The sequence below is a fragment of the Patiria miniata genome, unplaced genomic scaffold (assembly GCF_015706575.1).
Source record: "Patiria miniata isolate m_02_andy unplaced genomic scaffold, ASM1570657v1 HiC_scaffold_5, whole genome shotgun sequence".
NCBI lineage: Eukaryota > Metazoa > Echinodermata > Asteroidea > Valvatida > Asterinidae > Patiria > Patiria miniata.
Genome location: NW_024037072.1, coordinates 3,348,194 through 3,374,986, shown reverse-complemented (window position 1 = coordinate 3,374,986; position 26,793 = coordinate 3,348,194). Strand labels below are relative to the sequence as shown.

Sequence of the window (26,793 nt, the reverse complement as noted above, 5' to 3'; positions counted from 1 at the left end):
TTGTGCACGTTTTTTTCTCATCGGCACTTTTTGCATAAAGCATACTCATATAACATTGAAACTTTACATAGTCGAAGAACATATAGCAAAGGTCTTTCGTGAAGATAGACGCAATGATGACGTCATCATGGGTCATGTGACGTCATCTTAAAGGTGCATACTTTAGGGCCCTATATCGCGAGCATGGTAAGTCCAATTTGGTTCATACTTGGTATGTAGGTAGACCGGGATGTGTTATAGGTAAAAATTGGAGTGATGTCACGATGACGTCATCGTGTGATTTTATAAGAATTTTTGAAGTTTTGGACCCTCAAACCATATCTTATCAACGGAACATGGTAAATTCAAAATTCTTTTTGCAATGGGTTTGTTAGGTAATGCATACTTGGACCAAAAAAGTGAAAGTGCATGACGTCATGATGACGTCATCAAAAATGCGATTTTTGTATTTCACATATAAGGGTAAGTCTGATCGTCTTGAAACTTGGTGGATATGCAGATACAGTTACTAGTATGCAAAATCCGAAGTGACGTCATGATGACGTCATCGCTTGATTTGTTATAATTTTTTTAAACTTTGACATTTTCTTCTACTTGCAAAATTGTACATGAAATAGGATCATTATTAACTTTAAACTACGCACAGTACAAGGCCCTTCGGTAAAGTTGGTCTTAAACAAGTCACATCATAATGACGTCGTCATTAGTCATGTGACCTCATCTTACAAATTATAATTTAAACATTTTATACCTATCGTTCTAGCAAGCCAATTGGGCTGAAACTTGGCAAATATACAGTTATGTGTATGTTATATTTAAAATAAAAAGTTTCATTACGTTTTTCAATTGACAAGTTCGGAATTATCTTGAATCCGATCAATTACAAACTTCGAAACAAATTTAAAAGAACCAACCTATAGCCAGATTTTCCAGAAATTTAAAGGAGACTTTTTAGTCTAAAACGGACGAAATCACGTAATTCCCGATTTTGGGCAATAATGTGCACGTAGAGCAAGTATTTCTTTCGCCAACAGAGGGCAGCATATACATTTAATGGTTAGTTTTGTTTAGCATTCGGCAGCTAGGGCCAAGTTCGCGCAAGGACTATAGTTGACCAATGGTTAACTAACGTTTGCCCGCACTCTGTCTAGTCAACGGTGGTTGACTACGCTAGACGACTATTTGGAACCAGCCTACTGGGGTTGGTTGCTTCGCTGGTAACCAATAGCCGCGCGCATTCACGACGCTAGCAGAGAGCCAGGATCCAGAAGTTTTGCGATGACATTTTGACCAGCGTTTGACTAGAGACGTTCGCACGTTGCTATTAGTGCGCAGGCGTAAGGTACGTCACAAATCAACCACTAGTCGACTAATGGTCCTTGCCCGAACTTGGCCTATAAATGCAATGCAAGTTAAACATTAAATGTATCTGCTGCCCTCTATTGACGTAAATTATATACTCACTTGGCTGTACTGTACGCACTTGGCTATTGCCACTCAACCGTGTGTGCATGGCTATCGCCGTTGAAATGATTTGCCGCCCTGTATATTTTTCTACTATAGAAGTTAACTACGCCAATGTTATTGATTGCAATGATCTATAGCCCTCTACCCGTCTATTTTATTTACTTTTTTATTAGTAGAAAATGTCGTTATTAGTATTTGAAGTTTTGAAATATAAGGAGTCCTGATTGCATCAGATTGTGCAGACCAGTAGTTGCTCAAAATGGCATTAGTATGGTAGGCCTATATGTCAGAAGAGGGAAAAACATATCTGTATGCTACATGTTGTGGAAAACAATAAATGAAACAGGCAGAATTTCTTTTACTTTAATAATCTTTATTAGACCTTTGATAAGTTTAACAATTGATATCTTAATATCTGGCTGCACATGTTTCTGCTGCAGAGACAAAATGAAATGGTAAATGTATTTCTCATCATAAAAGAGTTATTGATACATGTATGTAATTGAAAGTTAATTAACACAATTGAAATCAATTGTACATCGATTGTTGTACACATGCAATTGGTAAACATGAACAAATTAAATGATTGAGGCCATGGCCAAGTCATATTTGAAGTTATAAAAATGTTAGTAAATGGCCATCAGGTTGATTTTAAGTAAAATGTGATGGCATTATAACATTTATAAGGAATTCTTGCACTGCATAAATTGTAATGGAACTGTATGAGTACCGCTGTCTATAAACAAACCTGGTGTACAAAAAATTTCATTCACTGACAGTTTAACAGGGATGTGATTTACATGTATTATACAAAAACAGTAGAAATTGTTTCAAGTGGTCATTTCTTTGATAGTATTATACAGAATGTGACATTTAATAAATATTTGAAGTGTTTGAAGCATAGGAAACGGGTAAGTTCAGCTCTGAAAAATTGAAGTTGGAAACTGTTAAATACCAATGAAGCTTAACAACTGACTGCTGTGTCAGGGCTAAACATTTGCACGTTTGGAATTATATAACTGCTTGATCGCGATTCCACATTCACGTGCTAGAAATCACGTTTTCGAAATTCACTTGGAAAAAGCTGGTGTGACTTATGTGGCTTTTCATTTTCAAATAATTTAGCATTCTAGTATTCGAAATTGTGTTAAACCGAATATTTGAATATTCAAAGCTTGCTGATCATTTGTTTACACGTGCCAAATTAAGTTGCATACTGCACCAGTTAAATGTTCCAGGCAGAGAGTGCAAGGGTTTTGCCTGCAGTATTCAAAATTATGGGGCGGTCGTTGACATTTTGTGCACACCTTTTGTTGTATGAAAATTATCAAGCACACTTTACTGTTAAAATAACATAACAGGCATTTGTGTAGGGCGTATATTTTTTACTCGACTATTCGAATCATGAAATTGCTTTTCAAATGTTCGGTTGTTGATCAATTATTCGATATATATTCAAAACAGCTCTAGTGAATTAATAATTTCGGAAATAATTATTCGCTGACCTCGATAGCTCTGAATACTCTGGCATCTGCCGACAGGAAGGGTGGCAATAAGGGTTGAGTAAAGAAAGAACTTGATGGCTTCAGAGCAACAAGCTGCAGATTGAAGACTTCAACACATTGTCCTGCATAAAAAAATGTCTGTTAAACTGTTTTATGAATTACAACCAACAGAGAATTGAAAACTTCTTGCTGTTCTTTTACTACCTCACAGTTGGGGGATGTAATAGAAAAGATTTATGTGCCATTTTCATGTAACGGTGAGGAAGATAACTCTACATCCTCCTTACATATGTAACAGTTACACTTTCATGTTACCTATGCATTATTCAAAGAATGTTTTGAATTAGAGTTAACTGTAGTGTGGAGTAATTCCTTAAGCGAAGCACATGTAGTTCAAATCTGCAAGAAGATATCTTTACAACCCCCCCCCCCCCACTAACAGTTACACTTACCTGAACAGTATATCCTGGCTGCTTTATTTCACAGAGGTTAGCTGAATCATCTGTCCTTGCTCTATGGCTGAATAATAGCGGCGTCGCCAGGATTTTTTCTAGAGGGGGGCAAAACATATTTTTCCCCAAAAAATCTTGTATTTCTGAACAAATTCTCGATTTCTCAGTTTTAGACGGGGGCAGGGACATTTTGCCCCCCCCCCCAACTCATTAAATTTACACCACTATGACTTCGCGCCTCTTTTTCTTTCTTTTTTTTTCTTTTTTTCTTCCTTTTTAATTTTTTTGGTTGCTTTTCCAGGGGGGTGGGGGTGGGGGGCAAGGCCCCCCCCCCTCGCGACGCCCATGCTGAATATGCATGAGGTAAAGTAAAAAAATATAACATGGTTTATTTCGGTTGACGAACTCAGTTTGTCAACTTCCAATACCCCTGGAAGCTAAAATCGATTATTCAACCTCAAACCATATTGTATACTATTTGATAACCGTGTTAAACTACCTTCCATGCAGGTTAAACATTTTCCCCCACTTTTCTGCAATAATTTGAACAGTAATGCAAATTCTGATACTATGGGAAATTCATTTCTAATTTGTTATCATCATTTATGGCCGTTTTTTGTTCAGGCCTTAGCAAAAACAAAGTATTATAGAAAACAAAATCAACCACACGTTGGTGACCTTTCCGCGCGAGACTTACACACTCTATAAGCGACAATATGTCGATCCTACATGGCGCTATATTGGGTCCAACTGATTTGCATAAAAATGGCCGCGTGAGGTCGCTGTTCGCGCTGTATTTTTAATGCACTGTACTGCATGCATAGCGCATAGACATTATGACTGCATGCATTACCGCGCCACGGCCGGATAAAAAAACAACTAGCGCCTTGACCAAGGCTATGAATGCTGTCATTGTGGTCGTTATTTTTTCAAAATGATTGTAAATGACCGAAGATGTGAATAATGGCAGGTTGTGCTATGCAGGATACAGGCATGCAACTTTTCCTCGGATCAGCTGATTTCCTCTTTTTTTACTCCTCATGTGTGCCATTGAAAATAGAAAAACACTGTACAAAGTCTTGGAAAGATTTGAATTTCCCCTTTTTTGTGAACGTAAAAGCAACATTTTCTGAGCCTTAACGTGGCAGCTAGATCATAGAACACGCGCAGTCCTTCAATTTTTCAAATGTCACTACGTCACGTTTGAGCAAAAGCGCGCGTGCTTAATAATAATATGACGCAACAATGGAAACAGGCATGGCACATTATAGGGCACATGCTTTGAAGGGCGATACCATTGTCCAGTATGGGTGAATAGCACTGAATACCATGTTTCCTTATGACTACACGTACATGTACGTGAGTGGCTACACGGGCACATGCATTTTGCAGTCGACTGCATGAGCAACCATCACTGTGTAGGCGCGCGGTCGACTAAGTAACCCTTACTGTAGGGCGATACCATTGTCCAGTAGGGGTAAATGGATGACGACATGTGTGCGTTTAACCTGCGAGTGTGCGTTCAACCTGTGGAAGCACCATTGAATAATGTGCGTTGCTTGCAGAGCTGCAGTTCTCAACTGCCCTTTCCAAACAGGCACATTTTCGACTGGCCCTGAACTAGTTTTCCTTAAATCGCATTCATAAATACCTCAGACAGTTTAGCCATTCCTATTGGTCGAGAGCCCGTCACGTGGCCGGTCTTAAACGGATGATAAAGACATGGCTAGCTGGTCTTAAACACTTTTCCAGTGTCACAATAAAATGTGGACTCCTAAATCCAGTGCCTCTTATCGTTTCATTTGTTGAACGTTCACAATCCTCACGTAAGCATGCGCAACACTACCAGGGAGTCAGAACTTTATAGTTCTAAATTCAAAACGCAACGCGCCAGGTGCGTTCTGCGCGACATCGCGCAGAACATGATACGCGCGCGTCAATCTCCATAAAAGGGTTGTTTACATCTTTACTCGCCAGCTGAACACTCCATTATTTTGCAAGAGGGATGTTTCAAAAAGCATAAAGTGAATTTGTTGAACAAAATCGGGATGTTTTGAACGAATTATATGGGTTTTTTTGTTACCGGAAAGGTATTTATTTACCCGCCTCCGGCTCGGGTAATAATTATCAGCACCCAGACTCTAAGTGGTCTTAAACAGAGTGATAAAAACCTCCGGACCACACATTTATTCCCTTATTATATAATAAAATAAAAGTAAATTTGGCGGTAAAGGCCACTGATCTCTATATAAAGACTGGATAGCGGATATGCATACAACATTCACACAGTAGACTTTGCATATTGACCAATTCGCCCCGGTCTCACGAAGATGGCCGCGTATAATACGAACGTTCTACGCGTAAATACGCGCGCGTTGTATCAACAGTTGACGCGCATTTTGGTCACGTACACATATTCTGATGTTCTAAAAGGAACACATTTCCGTAGTGATTATTATTTCAAAAACGCCGAAAAAGTGATTTGCGGCATAATAAAAGTAACCACTACGTTAGAAAAATTGTAGTAAACCTTGGTCAGTTGGTCAGTGGTGGTGGCCAAAATATAAGTCAAGTGAGCCGCGACGTTACAAAAGAAATCAAGCTGTCTATGAACACGGCAACTTGTCCTTTGTAGATCACCAGCCGGTCTCACCAATATGGCGTCAAATTCGTACATTGTGCGGCTCTTTATTAGCTATCCAGTCTTTATATAGAGATCAGTGGTAAAGGCCCATTATGTTATGCCATTGTCACGTGACAGGTACGTACATCTGAAACCAAAATAGATTGTAGGCGGGCCACCACTTTTTTAAGATGTCATTGGCGATTTGACTTTTTCTCCTACACTGTTTGGTACACTTTGTCTCGAAGTTTAACTTAAGTTTAATGTTGTACAACCGCAAAATGCTATTTGTACGATTTTTCTCAGGACGAGTATCACGTGATTCATAGCTGCCCTAGATCTGAAACCAAAATAATTTATAGGAAGCCTCTAGTCGAGTCCTCAATAACTGACCATCAAACAAAATTCGGACATGTTGCATTTTCGGTACACTTTTCCTGAAATCCGCATTAAATATATTAAAATATAAATTTGGCGGTGAAAGCCCATTTTGTTATGCCCTTGTCACGTGACAGATACACCCCATACACCTGAAACCAAAATAGAGTGTAGGCGGCTCACAACTCTTTAACCCTAAAGGGGCCGGGGGGGGGGGGCGGAATCCGCCCCCCCCCCCCCCCTCAACATTTTCCGCGATAGCTTCTAAAAAAAAATTTTTCGCGACCCGAGCTGTTATGACTTTTTAGCCTCGAGCTTTGCGCATCTTTTGATACCAAAAACATAAAAATTGGACCACGGGTTGGCCCGTAGCGAAATTTTTTCCGGCGCTACGCGCCGTGAAAACTGAATTTTTGCATATACATCGTGTACACCGAGCAGAATTGCCATGCATACATATGAATAATTAATTAGCCATAATTCCAAAACCCTTTGACCTATAGTCATGAAATTTCTTGGGCATGTTTAGGAAGAGTTGCTCTATGCATGTGCTGAGTTTCAAAATTTTTCGTCACTCGATGGCCGAGATCTTAGGGGGGGGGGGGCGGAATCCGCCCCCCCCCCCCCCGGCTGAGAGATGGTCAAAATAACCCGGCCCCTTTAGGGTTAATGTTTTCGGCGATTTGACTTTTTTTCCTACACTGCACTGTTTGGTACACTTTGTCTCGAAGTATAAGTTTAATGTTGTTCAACCGCATAATGCTATTTTAGTACGATTTTTCTCAGGACGAGTATCACGTGATTCATAGTTGCCCTAGATCTGAAACGAAAATAATTTATAGGAAGCCACGAGACCTAAATAACTGATCATCAAACATAATACTGACGTCCTCCATTTTCGGTACAGTCCTCGATGAAATCCGCATTAAATATATAAAAATGTATCACATCAATAATGTTGTTTATTGGCCTCCGTACTTTATGAATACGCGGCTGAGCTGAATACACGGCTGAATATGCGGCTGTGGTATCGATATCTGGCCGAATACGCGGCCAGGTTCACTCTGGTGGCCATTTTGCCTGATGTCTTGTGATAGACAGGTACCCTATTAAAACCATGACGAGAACCATAGCGTCGTCCAGGTATCGCACCAAATTTACAATTAATACCTTTGGTCTGGTTTCACTTGACCTTCATAAATTTTCTTCCTATTCTGAGTCCTAACGGAACGGTACCAGTCTCATTATGCCAGTGCAGTGCAGAATAAGTACAAGTGCAACTGCTACATACAACTAGGCTTACAAAAACGGAAGAAAAACTAAAATAATCGGGTAGCAAGAAATGTACGAAATTGTGATGATGGTGAGTGTTGATTTTTCTAGGGACATGGTATGATGGTTCAGTATAGATTGTATTCAATTACTTTATGATGAGCTCCAACATTATGCACAAGTTTTGCACTTGCAAAATGCATGCAGAAAATACACATGTAGTCTAGCCGCCTAAATAACATGGTTTTAAGTCAAAGTTAATTTGCCATGTGCAGACCATGGAGAAATAATGTGCAGACCAACACTGCACTGCACTGGCAATGACACACTGAGTGAGTGAACAGCAAAGAGAATTTTTGACTTGAAAATTTTTAAGTCAGGAGTAGGAAAGAATGTAGTAAAAAATTAGTAGTATCATGATTCATGATGCCATTTCTTTGGTTGTGTACATTACAAATCTGTGGAGAGTTGAGTGCATTTTCAAAGTATTTTCTAACAAAATTGGTAATTTTTCTCAGTCCCAGATTCATGCATTTTCAACATTTTTGCAGTGACTGACCTTCATTGAGGTAATATGTGATTAAAACAAGTGGCGTGAGGATGCAACATTTTTTCTCAGGAGTATTGTCAATGTCAAACAATATTTTATACTGGAAATGATGTCGTAACGATGTTTGTTTTTTGGCAGTGTATATTTTGCCGGAGACGGCAAACCTTTAGTAAACGTTAGTTTGCCGGATATGCACTGAACATGCGCAGTTACTGTTTTTTTGTACTCTAACATTTTCCGGCGACAAGTTTTAGTCTGGCTCCATGCCAAAATTATCGTTGTTACCTCGTATTCACAAGTTGGGATTCAGACCATTTTATAATTTCGGACTTTATTTCCCTTTTAAAAAAAATCCTCCAGAGCCACAAATCTGAAAAAGAAAATGTAATACTCTGCAAAAAATGTTTGAGACATGTTAAAATAATAAAAGAAGAATATTCTTATTTATTTGGGGATGAGAAAAAAAAACTTTAAAATGTGGTGCGGTCGGAATCGAACGCGAGTCATCCTGCTCACTAGAGCCTTTGCATAACCACTACACCAAACGTGCTACACAACTTTTGGTGGGAATTTAATACATCTTATAATTCAGCCCTATTTTAAAGAGTACAGCACCCTCTGTTGATATGGATTGCCGCCGGCAAACCTTTAGTAATCGTTAGTTTGCCGTCATTACCTCCGGCAAAATATCCACTATCTTGTTTTTTTCGCAGTGGCTATCGTTACGGCAGCCGTAACGCATTTCCCATTTTCTATCGTTACGGTAGTACTGCAACTTTTATAAAAACATGAGAAGAAAATATAAAATTAGAAGGAAAAAAAGTGAATTTGAACTTTATGAAATTCGGACTTTATTTCCCTTGTAAAAAAATCCTCCAAAGCCTCAGGTTAGAAAAGGAAAACAATTCGAGTGCAAAACTGAGATGCAAACCCACAACCTCGCGGTGCAAAATCCTACCCTCTATCGACTGAGCTGTCACACTGCTCGCTAAAACGTGGGGAAACAAATAATTATATACCTGCGTGCGTGTCAAAAAAGTATCGTAGAGGGCGCTAAACAACGGCTGCCGTAACGATAGCCACTTCGTTGTTTTTTATTTCGATGAAAAAAACTATCCAACTGTAGGGGCCTACGTGTATTTTTTTTCTCCCCCCCCCCCTTCCCCCCCCTCCCCCCCCTTCCCCCCCCCTCCCCCCCTCCCCCCCCCTTCCTTTTAAACAGTGATATCATATTGTTTCACCTGAAAGTGTAAGTGTAAGTGTTGCCCTTAAAGTATTACAAATTTGGGAAAGAATGTATCTTTATTAGTGGAGGCCTTATCCGAAATTTCAGGACTCTCAACATATCATTTATCGCTTTTGCACAGGATACTGGACTTGGTCAATTGTACGTGGACAGTCTGAATGTCAACGATACACAGCAACTACTGTGCAACCTAAAGTAAGTATCTCACACTGATGTATTGCCCATGTTGTGCCCATTCTTGAAAATCACGCATTCTCGAGAATGGGCATGCACATTCTTGAGAATGTGCAACTGGATCCTTGCTCAATCTTGGCAAAAAATAACTCTTCCAGATTGAGCGCACATTCTTGAGAATGCGCGACAAGATAACGGTCTTGTCGATGCCGAGCACCGGCTGCGCTTGGCAAGTCTAGCTGAATCCTCGTTCACTGATTCTCAATAATTATACTGTTGCAACGCAAGGCGCTGAAAAGTAGAGTGGATATGATAAGTAAAGGCGTATTGATATGGGGGGGGGGGGGGGGCGGACCGGGAAAATATAAGAGACATAATAATACTAGTGCAAAGAATTCTGATTTTTGGGATAATAAAAGCGGGGGGGGGGGGGTGGGGGGGGACGTAAGAATGAAGAATGTGAAGAATGAGAATGAATACTGCGACATCCCATAGTGCTAATGCTATTTCCCATTTAAATTGCCACCAATTTATTGTTCACATCCCACCATAACGTCGCAGAGCTGGATTCTATCTAGTCAAAAGAGCAATTTTGGCAGCTTCTGGACATCGTTTTTTTTTCGTGGCACGCATATGATACATGCAGGGACTTGTAACTTGTCTAGCCTAAACAAAGCACTTCCCAGACTAGTTCCCAGTCCTCCGTTATTACAAAACTTCCCATAAGTGGGCAGAAAAAAGCAATAATAACAGGTTTAATTTGATTCAAATTATCGTAGTTATACGAGTACAGAAGTATAGCACATTTTGTTTCCTCTTTATATGAATTGTTTCCCTTTTAACCGCTATACAATTCATTTAACATAATTATGTCGTGCAATGTTTGTTAAGATTGGGCAAAATTCACAAATTGTGCACGTGATATTCCCACCCAATCTTAAGAATGAGCGCTCATTCTTAAGAACGCGTGCTCGTTCTTAAGAATGAGCGCTCATTCTTAAGAATGCGCGCCCATTCTCGAGAATGTGCATGCCCATTCTCGAGAATGCGTGATTTTCAAGAATGGGCACAACACCCACATCACCCCACGGTGAGTTGGAATTCTTATTGACATCAAGTGACCGTTCCAAATCGACTGTGCTTAATTGTTAATTGTTCCAAACAGTTTTGTTAACCCTAACTGCCCTGAATCCGTCAAAATCCTCTTTGCCAAAGAGGAGGAATTTGGAGGATTGAGGTTACATGGCAAAATGGCGTTACTGATTTTATAGGATGTAGATTGAAATAAATGTTACTACTACTACTAGATAGAATTTCAAGCATAATCCAGGCATATATGGATGCATGGCTGAGCAAAAACAACACAAGGTCTGGCCCTAGACCTTGACACAGTGCATCCTACGAAATCAGTAATGCACTTTTGCCATGTAACCTCACTCCTCCAAATTCCTCCACTTTGGCAAAGAGGATTTTGAAGGATTCAGGGCGGTAAGGGTTTTAATGTGTAAATTTCTCTGTCAGTTAGTTGGGCATTTTAATGTTCAATTTTTTTTAATGTCAAGTAATTCGTAACTTGAATTAAAAAACAAAAATCTCAGGAATCAAATTGAAAGTTTGTAATTATGAGTGCTGTTGTCTTTGTGTACTCAGACAAATGAAGAATGTTGTGATTGGCAGTAACAGACAGAAGGCCAACCTGATGCTGTGTGGTGCTGTGCCCAGGTAAACCGCCCCCTTGTTCTCATCTGCTCCGCCCCTTTTTTTACCACACTGAAACAGGATGTTTTGGACCACATGTGAAATACCACTAAAGTCTATATGTGGGTTTTTGCCTAAATCAAGTTTACATATAGGGCAAAAATCCAATGAAAGTGTACATATCCCAGAAAGTTCACCGTTCACATTTACTGGTAGAAATCATTGACTTATTGATTGTTTCTAGCAGAATCCTTTTGGACTGAAAAAACATTCGCAAAAGTATTTCTATCTAAAAGATAGCACTGTAGATCCATAAACCCTGTATGAACTCTGCACGTGAGATGTAAATTTGCATGTGACAGATTGCTTTGAATCCAAAATGGCCAAACAAGTGATCGCAAATTATGTTACACTAAAAAAGGATTGAATACAGTTTAAAAAAAAACACCACCATTTTTATCTGCCATTCTTCATGTGCGGTTTTTACAAATTGATGTGTTTTTTGCAACTTTTGTTAACTAGGCACTTGTTTTTTTTTAAAACAGATTACTGAACATTATTACAAGTGAAAAGTCCCCCGCAGTGCTAGTGGAATGTGCCATTATTCTTGGAAGCTTCGCTAAAGGGTCAGAGGTCACAAGAAGAAAGCTTCTGGAGGAAGGGGTCCTGTCCATTATGTTACAAGGTAAGGCAGGCCTAGTCTAATCCTAACCATCCCAAATCCTCTAAAATCCTTTTTGCAAATTGGAGGAATTTGCAGGATTGAGGTTACATGGCAAAAGTGCGTTACTGATTTTGGAGAACGCACTGTGTCAAGGTCTTAGGCCGAACCTTGCGTGTTTATGCTCAGCATTGCATAAATTTAATAATAATAATAATAAAAGAACATTTGTAAAGCGTCGGTATCCGCCAAAAATAGGCGCTCATGGCGCTAGCTCGAGGAGAAAGTCAAGTTAAGATTGTGTGATGTGAGAGTAAGCTTGTTTGTACAGGTGAGATTTCATGTTTGTCTTAAATGTTGTGATGGATGGAGATGATTTGATAGCCAGAGGGAGTTGATTCCACACTCGGGTTGACGCTGCAGCAAAGGATCTGTCACCCAACAGAGTGGAGGTCCTGGGCTCGTGAAGCATCATGAGCTCACTGGAGCGGAGTCCGGTGCGTGCTGTTGAGTACGGGTGGATGAGGTCGATGAGATACTCCGGCGCATTGCTGTGGAGGATTTTGAACACGAATAGGCCAAGTTTGTATTTAATTCTGTATGATACTGGAAGCCAGTGGAGATCTGCTAGTACAGGAGTGATGTGAGAATGTTTACTAGTGAGAGAGATTAGTCTGGCACTGATGTTTTGTAGTCGCTGCAAACGGTTTAGTTGATTTAGGTTAATGCCATACAATAGTGAATTGCCCATGTCAATTTTGGATGTGATGAAAGCGTGAACAAGTATTTCAGTTGTGTGTTTGTCAAGATATTTTCGTATGTGTCCGATGTTACGGATCGACATGCAGACTGATCTAGAGATTGATGTAAGGTGAGGTTCCATGGATAGAGATGAATCAAAGATAATACCAAGATTTCTGACTTGATTTGATGACATGATGGTTGAATCACCAACCCTTATGGATGGAACATGAACTTTGCACGATTGCTGCTTTGAACCTATGATGATAAATTCGGTCTTTTCATCGTTGAATTTAAGCCAGTTTTGAGTCATCCAAGAACGTACGTCATCAATGCATGTTTCCATCTGCTGGATTGCTGAATCAACCTTGTGTTGTTGAGGGTCTACTGACATGTATAATTGGGTATCATCTGCATAACAATGATAGGATATACCATGCTTTCGAATGATTTCACCAAGTGGCATTGTATACAGAGAGAACAAGACGGGCCCTAGGACTGATCCTAAATTTAGTCCTTGATTATACTTGAAATCCTCCGCACTGCTCCAAGATGTCACTGCCTCTGCCTCAACATATTGACAGTCATAGCCAGAGGATTTTGCAGGATTGAGGCAGTGGTCACCCCTCCAAGGACCACATGCAAGAAATAATGGAGGAATTTGCAGGATTGCGGCTATGTGCTATTTTTACATGGGGGCAGTAGGAGGATTTTGCAGGATTGAGGCTACATCCTAGCAAAATGGCCTAGGGAGTTAGGGCTAAATTTAATGTTATATTTTTCTTAATTGTATCCTGGCGCAAAAGCATGAGTAACTGATCAGTAGGCTAATTTAGAAATTCAAAACTTACTTGGATCATTACTCCTCAAGAAATTTTGCTGAGAACTTTTCCGACTCATCCAGGTGGGAAATATTTTATGAGACTTTTTCTATTTTGCCTGAAGTAAAACATATTTCATTGCAAGGGTTGTTTTTTAGTTAGTCAAGTTGGAAAACATTATTTTTGATTGTTCGTGTCAAGTCTAAACCAGTTCGAGCCAGGATTATTTCGAAATTGACTGGACCCAGACGTGGGATTGTTTTCACAAACCTCGATGCCAGAGAGGTTCAGGCCGTCATCTGTGGGTAGCACACCCTGATATATCTGGCCTCGCTCATTGCTCGTTTATCCGTCATCTGTTCCGAATACAGCAAAACCTTTGCGTATATACACGTCATTCGATGTGAACTGGTTAAGGGTGTTGGATCCTGGAAAAGGACGTAGTCATAGATTAACCCTAATCCTCCTCAATCCTCCAAAAACCCCATGGCGGTTTTGAAGGATTTAGGAGGATTGAAGATGAATGGTGTTTGAGAAACATGAGGATTTTGGAGGATTAAGGATGAATGGTGTTGAAGAAAATGAGGATTTTGGAGGATTGAGGATGAATGGTGTTTGAAGAAGAGGAGGATTTGGAGGATTGAAGATGAATGGTGTTTGAGAAACATGAGGATTTTGAAGGATTAAGGATGAATGGTGTTTAAAGAAGAGGAGGATTCTGGAGGTTTGAAGATGAATGGTGTTTGAGAAACATGAGGATTTTGGAGGATTAAGGATGAATGGTGTTGAAGCAAATGAGGATTTTGGAGGATTGAAGATGAATGGTGTTTGAAGTAAACATGTAAAGGAGGATTTTGAAGGATTGAGGATGAATGCATTTTGACAGACAGGACTTTCTGATGATTTTGAAGGATTGAGGCGCTGGGCATCCTTCATTGAACACAAGTGCAAAATTATGGAGGATTTTGGAGGATTGAGGATGGTTCTTAGCAAAAAGTGCCTAGGGGTTAGGGTTTAAGGTTTTTTTCTGGTAAAGTACTATGTGTCAGGTTTTCTGGTGGGATGTTAAGTTTTTGATACAGTCTAGAATCTCTCTGTTCCAATCAGATATTTGTGAGACAACTTGTAAGTCTTCTTGATGAATTCTCACTCTTGAACTATCAATTGTTGCTGCGTGGTTTCAAGAAGTGCTGTTAGAGTTGTCTTTGAGTTCTATTTTCATATTACTGAAGCTCTTCAGCATGGTCGCTTTTTGTTCTTATTTGCTACGCAGGATTAGCACACGGCGAGTTGAAGTTTGTCGAAGCCTGTCTGCGTTTCTTGAGAACCATGATGACAAGCCCCTCAGCCCCGACGGAAATACTTCACCAGGTATTAAGCACGAAGGTTTAACCCCCAAAACCACTGGCATGTCAGACTGAATTTTTTTTTTTAACTTTAGACCTCTTCTTCTCAAATAATTCTTCTCACTTTATGCGAAAAGAGATTTATCAAACTTCAGAGTGTCTACATTATAATAAACTAACTGACTTCATGGGAAAAAAATCATCCTCTATGTTGCTGTCGCACATAACCTTTGATTTGCAGAATAATTGTACCTGAAAAGTTTGAAATTTAACCCTTTAGTTTAACTCCCGAGGCATATTTCTAGGTACCTGCCTGAATACTGTTTACAGGATCTAGAAGTGCAAGGGATTAATAGTGGTGTGCCCACTAAGGGAAAGTGACCATTCAGCCCTGGTATGAAAAGGGCTGGGACGGTACGGAAGGACTTCTTGGGAGGGGACGAGCTTACCGGGGGGCCCTTTTCATACCGGGGCTGAATGGTCACGGTCCCTAATAGCACGACCGAAGCCAATAAATATGCATTTCTGTTATGTAACATGGAAATCTATGTGTTCATTTTTGTCTACAGGACAGCACCATCATACCACACATGATACAGCTGCTACCACAATCCAAATGCACCCAAGAATGTATAGCCAGCATACTAGCAACATGTTGTAAGGTAGGTCCAATTGAAAACGGTAACTGAGCTTCATTTCATCTCAGACTTGGTATAGTTTTCGTGGCCGAGTGATTTGGGGCATAGAACTTTTTTGGTCAGTTTGCCGATTGTGGGTTCAAGCCCAGTGTGTTGCAGTGCGTGTGTTCTTGGGCAAGGCACTTTGTCACTCCTTGCTGCCCACCACCCAGGAGTAAATGGGTACCTGTGAGGGCAGAGATGCTGTTTGTTTTTGAATGGGGTATTTTTGTGCCGAATCGGCAGCATCAAGTTGTATACTTCCAGGAAGTTGAGATGGTCTTAGGAACATTTCATTGCTGGTGCAGAAACACTCTTTTCATGTTGTTCTTGGCAGAATTCCGAGCATCAAGAGACGTTATGCAGGCATGGAGCCATCAGTGCACTGGCCCCTCTACTAGACATCAACGAAGATAGGGTGAGTGCTACAGCAGGGGCATTCTGTGATATTCCTATGTACACATTTCAGGGACAAACGCAATCCCTGTTTTAAATGCACTAGTACACTGCATAGGCATATCACATTTTGCAACAAGTATGCCTACTTTGAGATGAGCTAGAAACCAACAAAAAATACGATACCCCCAAATTTGTGGATATTTTGTAGAAAACATGTTGGAGTATAATTTTCATCCAAGTTTGTCTCTAAGATCACCTGATCCACAAGGTCAAACTCAAGGTCAAAGTAAAGGTCAAAAGGTCATCATGCTTGAAAAAGCTCGGACATGAAAAATAATGGTAAATTTAGATTTCTTATGATGTAACCTTCCAAAGAAACCAAGATTTAAAAAATTGGCCCACAGGTTACGGAGCTGTGGTCATTTGAAAATTGGCAGCCACGCCCATTTTTTCCAAAATGGCCCAAAAAAAATGACAGGTGGTAGCGAAAACTGTTGGTCCAATGGCACTAAAACTCAAAATTTCAGCTTTTTCAGCCTAAATTATCCAATACACCAAATATAAACCAATTTAAAGGGGGTGCGGTTTAAACTTTCTAATTTCTTGGGTGATTTGACACGGAATGACCCAGCAACAGAGTTGTGATCAAGTTGTGATCAAAGCATGCAGTCACGGGTCAAGACACAAGCAATTCCAATGAAATGTGACAAAGTAATTCCCTGTCACAGTTCATCCCCTGTTACATGTGACCTGCCTTCACATTTGAATTGTGATTTTGCTTGTAAACTGACTTGTGATTTTGAATTATGATTTTGCTGGAATACAGCTCTTCATCAAAGAATGGGATATGGAGGAAATCAATCATTTAAGTCGATATGGGAATGCAGATGTTTTCGTTCAGGAAATAATTGTAGGCAATTACTGGACCAAGCCCAGTCTAATGTGGCTTTCTTAGATGTAGGTAGCTTTCCAGCACTTAACTGGTTCGTCACTCATCACTCAAATTCTGATGGGAGGCAGGTGGCTCTGAACAACGACGCACATACATTGGGGATAGCCTGACTGTATGATCATGGAGCTATAAAAAAAGGCTCCACGGTATGATCAAGGACAAACCATGCACTCCCACCTATGTGCGAACATATTTATGGTCGTTAACTGATTAAAGAGCCATTTTCTCAGTGGGGTGCTCATGAATACGAACCGGGGAATCCCGGGTTGGCGAAAGCCACATTAGACTGGGCTCGGTCAGCTTTCTTGTGTATCAAAAATATGATTTCTGGTTCTTCTCTGAACCACACAACTCACAAAGAGATATCATTCACAAGGTGTTTCCGCAAACCTCCCATTCATTGATCTGTATTACCCATTAAATAATTTTGGTTTCATATTTTGTCTTGTGTGGATTTTTTTATAGATTCAGTTGCCAACACTACGCTGCTATGCTGCCCTGGCTTACCAGAACAGGAACGTCTCATCTGCAATAGCCTCCAGTAAGATCATTTGTTGTTTAATTTAAAAAAAAAAAAAAAATTCTGTTGCAAACATTTAGAGGAATTTATTTGGCTTAATAAATACCTAAGACAGTTTACCCATTCCTACTGGTCGAGAACCCGTCACGTGGGTGGTTTTAAACGGTTGATAAAACACTGACTGGTTTAAAACACTTCCTTCCTGCACCACTGTGTTCCGCGCCACATCGCACAGTGCGTATCGGGTGGGCACAAATCTCCATAAAAGGAGATATTTAGCACTACAGGTGTGACACACGTACCATGGGCTCCGTGCGCCAACGAAAGAGGGCGCCCTTTTACCAAGCAACGACGTCCCATGGGCGGGACATTTAGCTGGCTGACGTGCACCGTTCCTTGTGTGTACTGCACGTACTTCAGGGGATTTGTAATATGTACACGCAGTGGTATGGCCGTGCGTTGCGGCAAAATTGCAGTCAGGCAAGATGTCATCGGTCGGTCACCCCCAATTGTACTTTCTTTGCCTGTGAGGGGGTACTTGTGAACGGAGAGAATAGGTGGTGTTTCACAAAACATGAGGTAAAATTGTTGAACAAAACCGTTTGAAAATTGTGAATTTTAAACTTGTTTTGACTTTTTGACCGAAAGGTATTTATGAGCATACTTGTTTAGAACTGGCCAAGGGCATATTTATTCCCTTATTGAAGCATGTAGTACTAATATCTTTTTTCATTTTCCTTTTTTCTAGCAATGCATAATGGAGAGAGCTTACTTCAAATCTTCTGTCGACTTCTGAACAGAAACCATTCAGTTGCCATGCAGCTGACTGCAGCTAAGTGGTATGGGTGTTAAAGCTCACAACTTGTGTCCTTATGACGTGGGTTTCCATATATTTCTTCTTAATGACTCCGGTGGATTTTTGAATTATAAAAGAAAAGCAGAAACACAAGCAAATAGCCATATTGCCAAATACATCACAAAGAAAAGTGACTTATAAATCAATAGACCATTATCATGTTGCGGCCATCTTGATTTTTTCCCATTCTAATCAACGTAACCAAAGCGAGGCTGGAGGGAAAAATAGTCTGGTTCCTTTTTGCACAAAAAACATCATTCAGTACTGTGATTGGATACAGGGAACATGACTGTAATGGTGGCAGCATGATAATGGTCTATTACCAGAACAGTGCCTTTTTTTTAATGGCTAAATGTGGAATCTCTGCTTACTGCAGTAGAACATATTGGGAATGGTAAGAAGTTTGGGCCTTTTGCACATGTTCATCCAGTAAATATGGAATCTTTGCTTAAAGAGTCAGTACAGAATGTCTGTGCTAGCATAAGCCACAGAATTCCATCGGACTTAGGACTTAAACCAAAAAGTGACAAAAATGTAATTATTGCGGTGCATGTTTCTCTTGCAGCCTTTCCTATCTGTGCAGAGCTGGGGCTGTGGCAGTTGACGACCCTATCATACAATTCAGGGTGAGTTTAAATTGCCGTACATTGAACAGAAAGCTGGCAGCTAGTACTATTTCTGTAGCATGGTATATAATGCTACTGGATTGCTGCTCATAGACTTTATGTTCCAGCTATGGATGGCACTGAGAGTCAGTGAAGGACGAATGGCACATGCATGTATGCAGTATTGTAGTCCAGTCTATTACAAGTCCTCACAAGCACAAGTCCTCACAAGTACGAGTCATCACAAGTCCATCACAAGTCCTCACAAACACAAGTCCTCACAAGTCCTCACAATCACAAGTCCTCACAAGTCCATCACAAGTCCTCACAAGCACAAGTCCTCACAAGTGCTTCACAAGTCCTCACAAGCACAAGTCCTTACAAGTCCACAAGTCCTCACAAGCACAAGTCCTTACAAGTCCACAAGTCCTCGGCACAAGTCATCACAAGCACAAGAAATCACAAGTCCTCCACAAGCCCTAACAAGCACAAGTCATCACAAGTCCATCACAAGTCCTCAAAAACACAAGTCCATCACAAGTCCTCACAAGCACAAGTCATCACAAGAAGGGAGTAGCCATATAGTCCTAATTGGACCCAAGTGTCCTTCAATATCAAAGCTCTATTAACATTTTGACCATTGAGTGGAACGCAGTGCCCACTTGTGTGTAAGTAAATATTTGCATTAGGTTGACCTGCATCATAGGTCATAAGGACAATGCATGCAGATCATTCTCTGACCCTTTACAAGTATCTGTGTGAGATATTGAGGCAGTGTTGGGGAACACGTCGTATGAAGTCTCTGCCCAAATATTTATGTTCAGTTTAAAACCATGATTTTGTCATTTTCTTTGGCATTGCAGGTTCTCCCTTGCCTGGTCAGAATGTGCAAGAAGGATCGCTCTGTGGAGGAGAAAGTGGAAGGGGCGGAGACTCTGGCCTTCTTAATAGAGGAGGATATTGATCTGCAGCGAGTGGCCAGCATCACGGATCATCTCATCATGACGCTAGCGGCGTTCTTGAGGTACATACCAGAAGCAACCAATAAGAATGTGAGTATGATAAGCTGTTTCAGACTATCAGACCACGTCACCTCTGATGAAATAGCTGACGGTTTTAACCAGTTCACGCCAGAGGCTGTGATAACACGCACTGGCTGTTTTTGTACGCAGGCACGGCTGACGGGTTAAGACGTCAAAATTGCCTCGACTGGCCTCTGGTTGACGTCTAAACACGCTAATCCCTCGTGCCTTTTGTACACACACACAAAGTCTTTGTAGTCTGTGGAGGCGGACCATGTGCTGACCATTGTGTGGGCGGTTTTGCACGGCCTATTGTTGTACAAGTACGCTTCAGTGCACACCTCAGAGTGTTGAAATATATGAGGTTTCAGCGAGAAATATCGCACAAATACTGTTCAAATCACTCTTGCGAATCAGTATTTGTGGCGTTTGGCTGTATATCAGAAGTTGGCTGGGAAATTTTGCCTTTTGAAAATTTCGAATTTTTTGGCAAAAATATACCCGGCGTGAAGTGGTTAAACATCTTTTTCATATTTTTCTTCACGGTACAGTGTTATATGACCATTTTTAAACTTATCTCTATTTCAAGTGATGTAACTTTTGTTTTCAATGTTGGTTTCAAGTTACCCTGAGAGGCAGAATATTCAATTCAAATAAAAATCTAAATATTCATAACATTTATCAAATTGTCTAAGCCCGAAACCTTTCAAAGTAAGATCCAGTGGTGTAGTAAGAACACTGATCCAGTGTAGTCTGGCTTGATCCTGAACATTCAGGACAAATGCCGCGTCGATTTGGAATTGACAACCCTCATGCTTTTCCTAATTGGCGAGGTTTTTGTTCTTGTCTCTAGGAGGATTTAAGTACAGAAATGAAACAGGCCGCCTTCAAAGTCTTCGCATCTCTGGGAGCCAACGAGGAAGACATTAGGAAAAAGGTACGGAGCTCAGAATAATTTCTTTCCTTTATCTTTCGTCTCATAGAGAGATGTCAGATTTTTTTTCAGCGTGTGTTCTTTGCTAGCGCTTTTCTTCAAAACGGTACAATGGATATACATGAAACTTTCACTACAATATGTCCGAAATACATATCTCATTTGCAATTGTTTTGATAATTGCTACATATTTTTAATACTTTCTTTAATTTGGGTCTAGATCATTTTGACTCACCCTGTATGTATATTAACATGCATTAAAGCATCCCTATCTGTTCATTAGATATTTGGATATCTATATAAAAAAAACACAACTTTAACCTTGACGTGCCAACCCACTGCTCCGTGGGTTGAAATCAGAAGACTATCTACGGGAAATACACCACAGGACTTAACTTAACTTTATTTTGGGATTTCAGATTATCGACACACAGAGCCTGATGGATCAAATAGAGATATGTCTGTCGGAAACCAACCCCAAGGTCCAGCTCTCTGCTGTAAGGTGAGAACTCATAGAAACTAGTCTGGGGCTGATTTCATGAAAATTGCCTTATCTTGCAACTCATCTTGGGACTTAAGATGAGTCCCCACTCTAAGATCGATCTTAGCTAAGACACGTCCTAAGACCAATTTCACTAAACACATCTTAAGCAAGACGCGTAAAAACTACCAATTTGATGGCTGTTTCATGTTTGATTGTACCGCTTGACAAAACAGTTGTTGAAAAGAAACACGCCAAACTAACTTCCCCCGTGCACACGTGCATAGAACACAAACTTTCATGCGAAAAATTACTCTACTCAATACATTTCACACGCAAGGTAGTTCTACACAAGATAAGATGGAGTCATTCTTGCTCCCCGTTTCATCACTCTATTTTAAAAAGTCGACTAGTTGTTGGTGTATAATTACATTTTGTAAATACGCTATTTTTATCAAAACTACCCACGTATCAGAAGACATTGCAATGATTTCCAGACGATATACAAATAAACGCACGTATTAATGAGATAAGACAACCCTCAGACCGATCTTAAGTTAAGACGAGTTCAGCCGCGTTGCTAAGTAGGTTTGTATGTGTTAAACTCGTCTTTAAGTTTAGTGAAATTGATCCTAGGACGAGTCACGAGTTAAGACGAGTAACCCTTTCTAAGACGGTCTTAGCGTTTTGTGAAATCGGCCCCAAGCCCATCAAATTCAAGCCTGACACAAAATCAGCCTTTGGAACCAGGGCCAAATCTCATGCCCTGATTACTGTTGTCTTCCAAGCTTATGGTGACCATCCAGTGCGCCAGCAAAGAAAAGTCATGCCTACCCTGCAAACACAGAATCTTGAGTTTGTGGATGAACACATGTGCTCATGCTCAAAGTTTTTGCTAGCCTGTGAAATCCGCTGCGTTATTTTAGAGAGTTTGCGTTGTAAGCAAAGATTGAAGTGGCCTAAAAACCCTCTTACATCGTCGATAGATTGCTTGATCTATAAAGCCGCTTTCACAACTTATTCCTTAATACCTCAGACACATTAGTCTAGTCAGTAAGAAATTTTTACAAAAGTTGATAAAGTGTATTGTCTGGTAGAATCCCTTGCCAAGTTTTGTTTCGTGTTCTCGTTGTGCTCTAGATGTCTTCACAGCTTATCAAGATCTGTACAGCAACTACGAACAAGTTTTCAAGACCACGCTGTCTGGAAACCTCTTATGAAGGTAAACTAAACAAAACTAGAAAATTGTAAAAACCACTTGCACTAGATGATCTTTATAAACCCTCCTAAACAACAGATAAATAAACTAACAAACAAGTCATCAAATAAGGTACAATTTAGCAACAAATTTTATCAGAATTATTACACTTTTCATAATTTAGGTTCCTAAAAAATGGTTTAACTTTGAATGTAATTTAAGTCAACTTATTACACAAATTAGTGCTGAGCATGAAAATAACTTGATGATTTTAGTTGTACATTTGTCTGATTTTTTTAATCGCATCAGTTGTTAAGATTGGGCCAACCAGACGAGCTAATGACGATAGCATCTTCAACACTCTGTAATCTCCTGCTGGAGTTCTCGCCCAGTAAAGAGGTAGGATGCAACTATGAATCGTTAGTCACTGAAACACTACTGAGCCCTAACTTCTTAGACTTCTTTTAGCAAGAAACCTTCCTTAATCCTGCAAAATTAGCTTGCGAGAAAACCCACTGGCACATGCCGTCTACTTCAAGTGTGAAGAGCAAACGTCCATGCCTCAGAAGTGTTGAAAAATACAGAACATTTTTAATGGGGCTCAAATTATTGGAAAAGAAAACTTTTTTTAATTAATAACAATGTTCATGGAAGTTCCTGATGCCTAGAGTGCCTGCTCCTGTGTCATGCTCAATCATTTAAGAGATTTTTTTCTGGAGAAAAAAATGAGCCTATAGTATAGCTCATTGTAACAGTTATTGTCGAAGGTTTACTCATTCGTTCGCTGTCATGTACTCTATCAACCGTGAAACAAAAAATAGCAAGATGACTGCAGCAAAAACTTTTGTACTTACATGTAAGCAACCATAATACTGAAGCCTCTATCTGAAATTACATCGCTTTTTGCTATGAATATTGAAACTTGCATTAGCACAAACAAAATATGGGTCGTAAAAAAATCCCACAAAAACTTTTTAATACATAGACCATGAGTAAAGGTATAGGGGACCAAAAAAAATTCATTTTTATTGTCTGGGCCCTTTTAACTCCAGCCAATTGTTGATGCCGGGGCAGTCGAGCTACTGTGCAAGCTGACCGCCAGCCAGAACACACCGCTACGTCTGAACGGCATATGGGGCCTGATGAACATGGCCTTCCAAGCCGAACAGAAGATCAAGAACAGCATCCTGACATCGCTGGGAACCGATCAACTCTTTGACTTGCTGACAGACTCCAACGTTGACATCCTGATGAAGACTCTGGGGTTGCTGAGGAATCTACTATCCACAAAACAGGTCAGTGAAATAATTCAAATAATTTGTTTTGAAATGGTGTGTTGCCTTCACCCAACTGACTCGGAAATTCTGAAGCAACTGGTCATTTTTACTATTTGAACTTTGTGTCCTGTTTCAGACGTACAATACAAAACAGTCAGAGTTTGTTGAAATTGAGGCATTAGTGTATGGACCAAAAGAAAAATCCTATTTTACATGTATTCCTAATACATGAATTTAAACAACACATCAATAAATATTTTTGACTTAACAAGACAAAGCTAAGTAATTTGTAGTGTTCATCGTTTGTAATCAGAATGAAGTGTGTTTCCCCAAAAAACAGTCGAAAAAAAAAAAAAAAATGATCCTTTTTCTTCAAAATTTGTCCTGAGTCAGTCAGTGTGAGACTATCAACATAGGGCTGGATAGCTCAGTTGGTAGAGCACTGGTTTAGTAATCCGGCGACGAAGGTTCAAACCCTGCTCCAGCAACTTTCTTTGTAAAACCTAATTTTGATAAGAATTTTGTTATATTTTGTTTTGTTTCAGCATATCGACAGCATAATGATGTCACACAACAAGCAAATCATGACGGCGGTCATCATGATTCTGGAGGGTGACCATCCGCCTGATGTCAAAGAACAGGTGTGCTACCATGGCAACAAACCTGCATAAAATCAAATTAAAGCCATGTTTTACAGGATTTCTCTCTTCAAATTTGTTTCCCTTTTGTTAAAGCATTAGTCCCTGAACCATCCCTCACTGCCCAGAACCGCCTGCCTGTTACTCCCTGTACCACCCCAAACTGCCCAAGCAATGTTATAAATTCTTCACGGAATAAATACAATGTAATACAATGTAGTACAGGAGGGAATGGGATAATGCAAAGTGCTCCCTGTGTCATTATTATTAGATTTTATACCAACACATCATATGGTTAATGTTTTCTGTTATTTTCCTGACAGACTTTGTGCATACTTGCCAACATTGCGGACGGACATTCAGCTAAAGACTACATCATGTCCAATGAAGATATTCTGAAAAAGCTGACGTACTATATGGTTAGTTAAATATTTTCATTTGTTCGCTTATTCCTGTGTTGATTTTCAGTCTTGTTCTAGATTCAGATCCTAAGTGGACATGTAAATATTATAGGATGTTTGCCTTTTCAGAATTGAAATGTTGTTTTTACTTTTGTTCACATGTTCATTCCACATGTTATTTTTGCATGTTCATTTCACATTTTCATTTCACATGTTCATTTCACATGTTCATTTCACATGTTCCTTTTGCATGTTTGTTTCATATCTTTAATTTCACCTATTCCTTTCTCTTGTTCATCTCACATGTTCCTTTCAAACGTTCATCTCACATGTCCAATTTGACATATCCATCTCACATGTCCATCTTGACATACCCATCCCAAAAAAATGAAGAAGTGCACCAGCATTTCACCAGACAGTGTAACAAATATCATCAGTCCTTTGCTCGTACCACTCTCTCCTAAAATACAGTCAAGCATGAGGGTCCCAAGCTGTGGAACTCCCTAGATGTTTCTATAAAAAAAATGTATGGAATTTTCCATTATTTAAACGAAAATATCAGGCCATACTACTAACTGGGTATTTAAATTTTATTTAGTCCACTCATTCACATATTCTCACAGGGTTAGGCCAAAAACAAATACTCGGTCTCTGGTCAGCGCGCGCGTCGATTTTAATCATGTGCGTCAACCTTTTTTTCTTCTTCAAATTAACACGGAAGCTACAACAGCTGCGCTTCCTCAAATTTTTGTACCAAGGAGCACCAAGGAATGGGGAAATTGCACCAAGGCAAATTATGGAGGACACCAATGTGTAATGAGGACACAAAAAAGCAAAATAGTACCCACCTTGTCTGTACAATACAAGCTTGAAAAAAAAAAAAGCCACCCAAAAAAAAATAAAAACGCGTCGCCGCATCAATTCCGAAACTTCGGTCTAACCAGAGACCGACTATTTTTTTTTTTGGCCTTACAAGACTTACTGTCCTTTCTGGTTTAGTTTACTGTCTTATTGAATGTGTATTTAGTGTTAATGTAATTGTTAATTAATATTAATGGGGGTCCCTACTCGACAAGCAGTTGCTTCTTGGTGACCCCCATCCACATTTACTTTTCTTTTCGTATAATTATACATGTATTGCGTAGGCACCAATTAATGTGGAAAATAAAGAATGAATGAATGAATGCCACATGTTCATTTCGCATGTTCAATCACATGTTCATTTCTCATGTTAACTTGGCATGTTTTCTGCAGAGGATAGAGCATGTGAAGCTGCAGATCGCCGCAGTCTACTGCATCAACAACCTGGTGTGGACAGAGGAAGACGGAGCCACCGAGAGACAAGCTAAACTCAAAGAATACGGAATTCAGAAGCACCTTCAGGCGTTGCTGGATTCTAGCGACACGGTGCTCTTTGACAAGTAAGTCAGCCTGTCATTATCAACCATTCATTCCAAACCCAAACTTGGTTGTGAAAGTTTGATTTAAAACGTTAAAATTGATGGAAAATAACATAATGGTCTGTTTCCTATTATAGAGTCAAGACAGCACTGCAGCAGTTCTCATCTTGAAGGCCGGGAACAAGACTTGGCTGGAACTGTATCTGATCCCTGGCAGACATTTTGGCATTGGATAATGGAATATCGGTGGTGCAACTTTCAGTGGTTTTCATCGCGGAGCAAGTTCGATCGAGCACAATCAGTTAATCGATGGCTAATTCTTGACATAACCTACACCTTTGTGCTTTGGGGGTGAAAGGGAATATACAACATTTGCAAACATCAAAAAACAAAACTATAACATATTATGAAATACCTTTACTGGACTGTTAGTGAACGACAGTCTAAAGCATCCTGTAAAATCATGGCACCTGGTGTGCTGTCATTTTCAAGAAAAGTG

The 26,793-nt window shown here is 39.9% G+C and overlaps 1 protein-coding gene, 1 long non-coding RNA gene and 1 other non-coding gene across 3 annotated transcripts; 2 read left to right on the top strand and 1 right to left on the bottom strand.

Moving 5' to 3' along the window:
• Window positions 1–1,819: 1,819 nt before the first annotated feature.
• LOC119742124 lies at window positions 1,820–3,547 on the bottom strand. Its single transcript, XR_005272816.1, has 2 exons — window positions 3,425–3,547; window positions 1,820–3,094 (listed from the first exon to the last, which is right to left on the bottom strand). It is a non-coding gene; the product is annotated as an uncharacterized LOC119742124 (long non-coding RNA).
• A 4,020-nt stretch (window positions 3,548–7,567) lies between these two features.
• On the top strand, window positions 7,568–26,741 carry LOC119741472 (armadillo repeat-containing protein 8-like). Its single transcript, XM_038217230.1, has 20 exons — window positions 7,568–7,788; window positions 9,615–9,688; window positions 11,318–11,389; window positions 11,911–12,050; window positions 14,862–14,959; window positions 15,504–15,596; window positions 15,949–16,029; window positions 17,428–17,503; window positions 18,231–18,321; window positions 18,904–18,964; window positions 19,807–19,995; window positions 20,819–20,902; window positions 21,319–21,401; window positions 22,521–22,602; window positions 22,888–22,977; window positions 23,631–23,873; window positions 24,401–24,496; window positions 24,817–24,912; window positions 26,149–26,315; window positions 26,432–26,741. Exons 1-20 carry the CDS (start codon window positions 7,768–7,770, stop codon window positions 26,463–26,465), a joined length of 1,971 nt encoding a protein of 656 aa, XP_038073158.1. The 5' UTR covers window positions 7,568–7,767; the 3' UTR covers window positions 26,466–26,741.
• Trnat-agu lies at window positions 24,272–24,343 on the top strand. The gene has a single exon. It is a non-coding gene; the product is annotated as a tRNA-Thr (tRNA).
• Window positions 26,742–26,793: the final 52 nt, after the last annotated feature.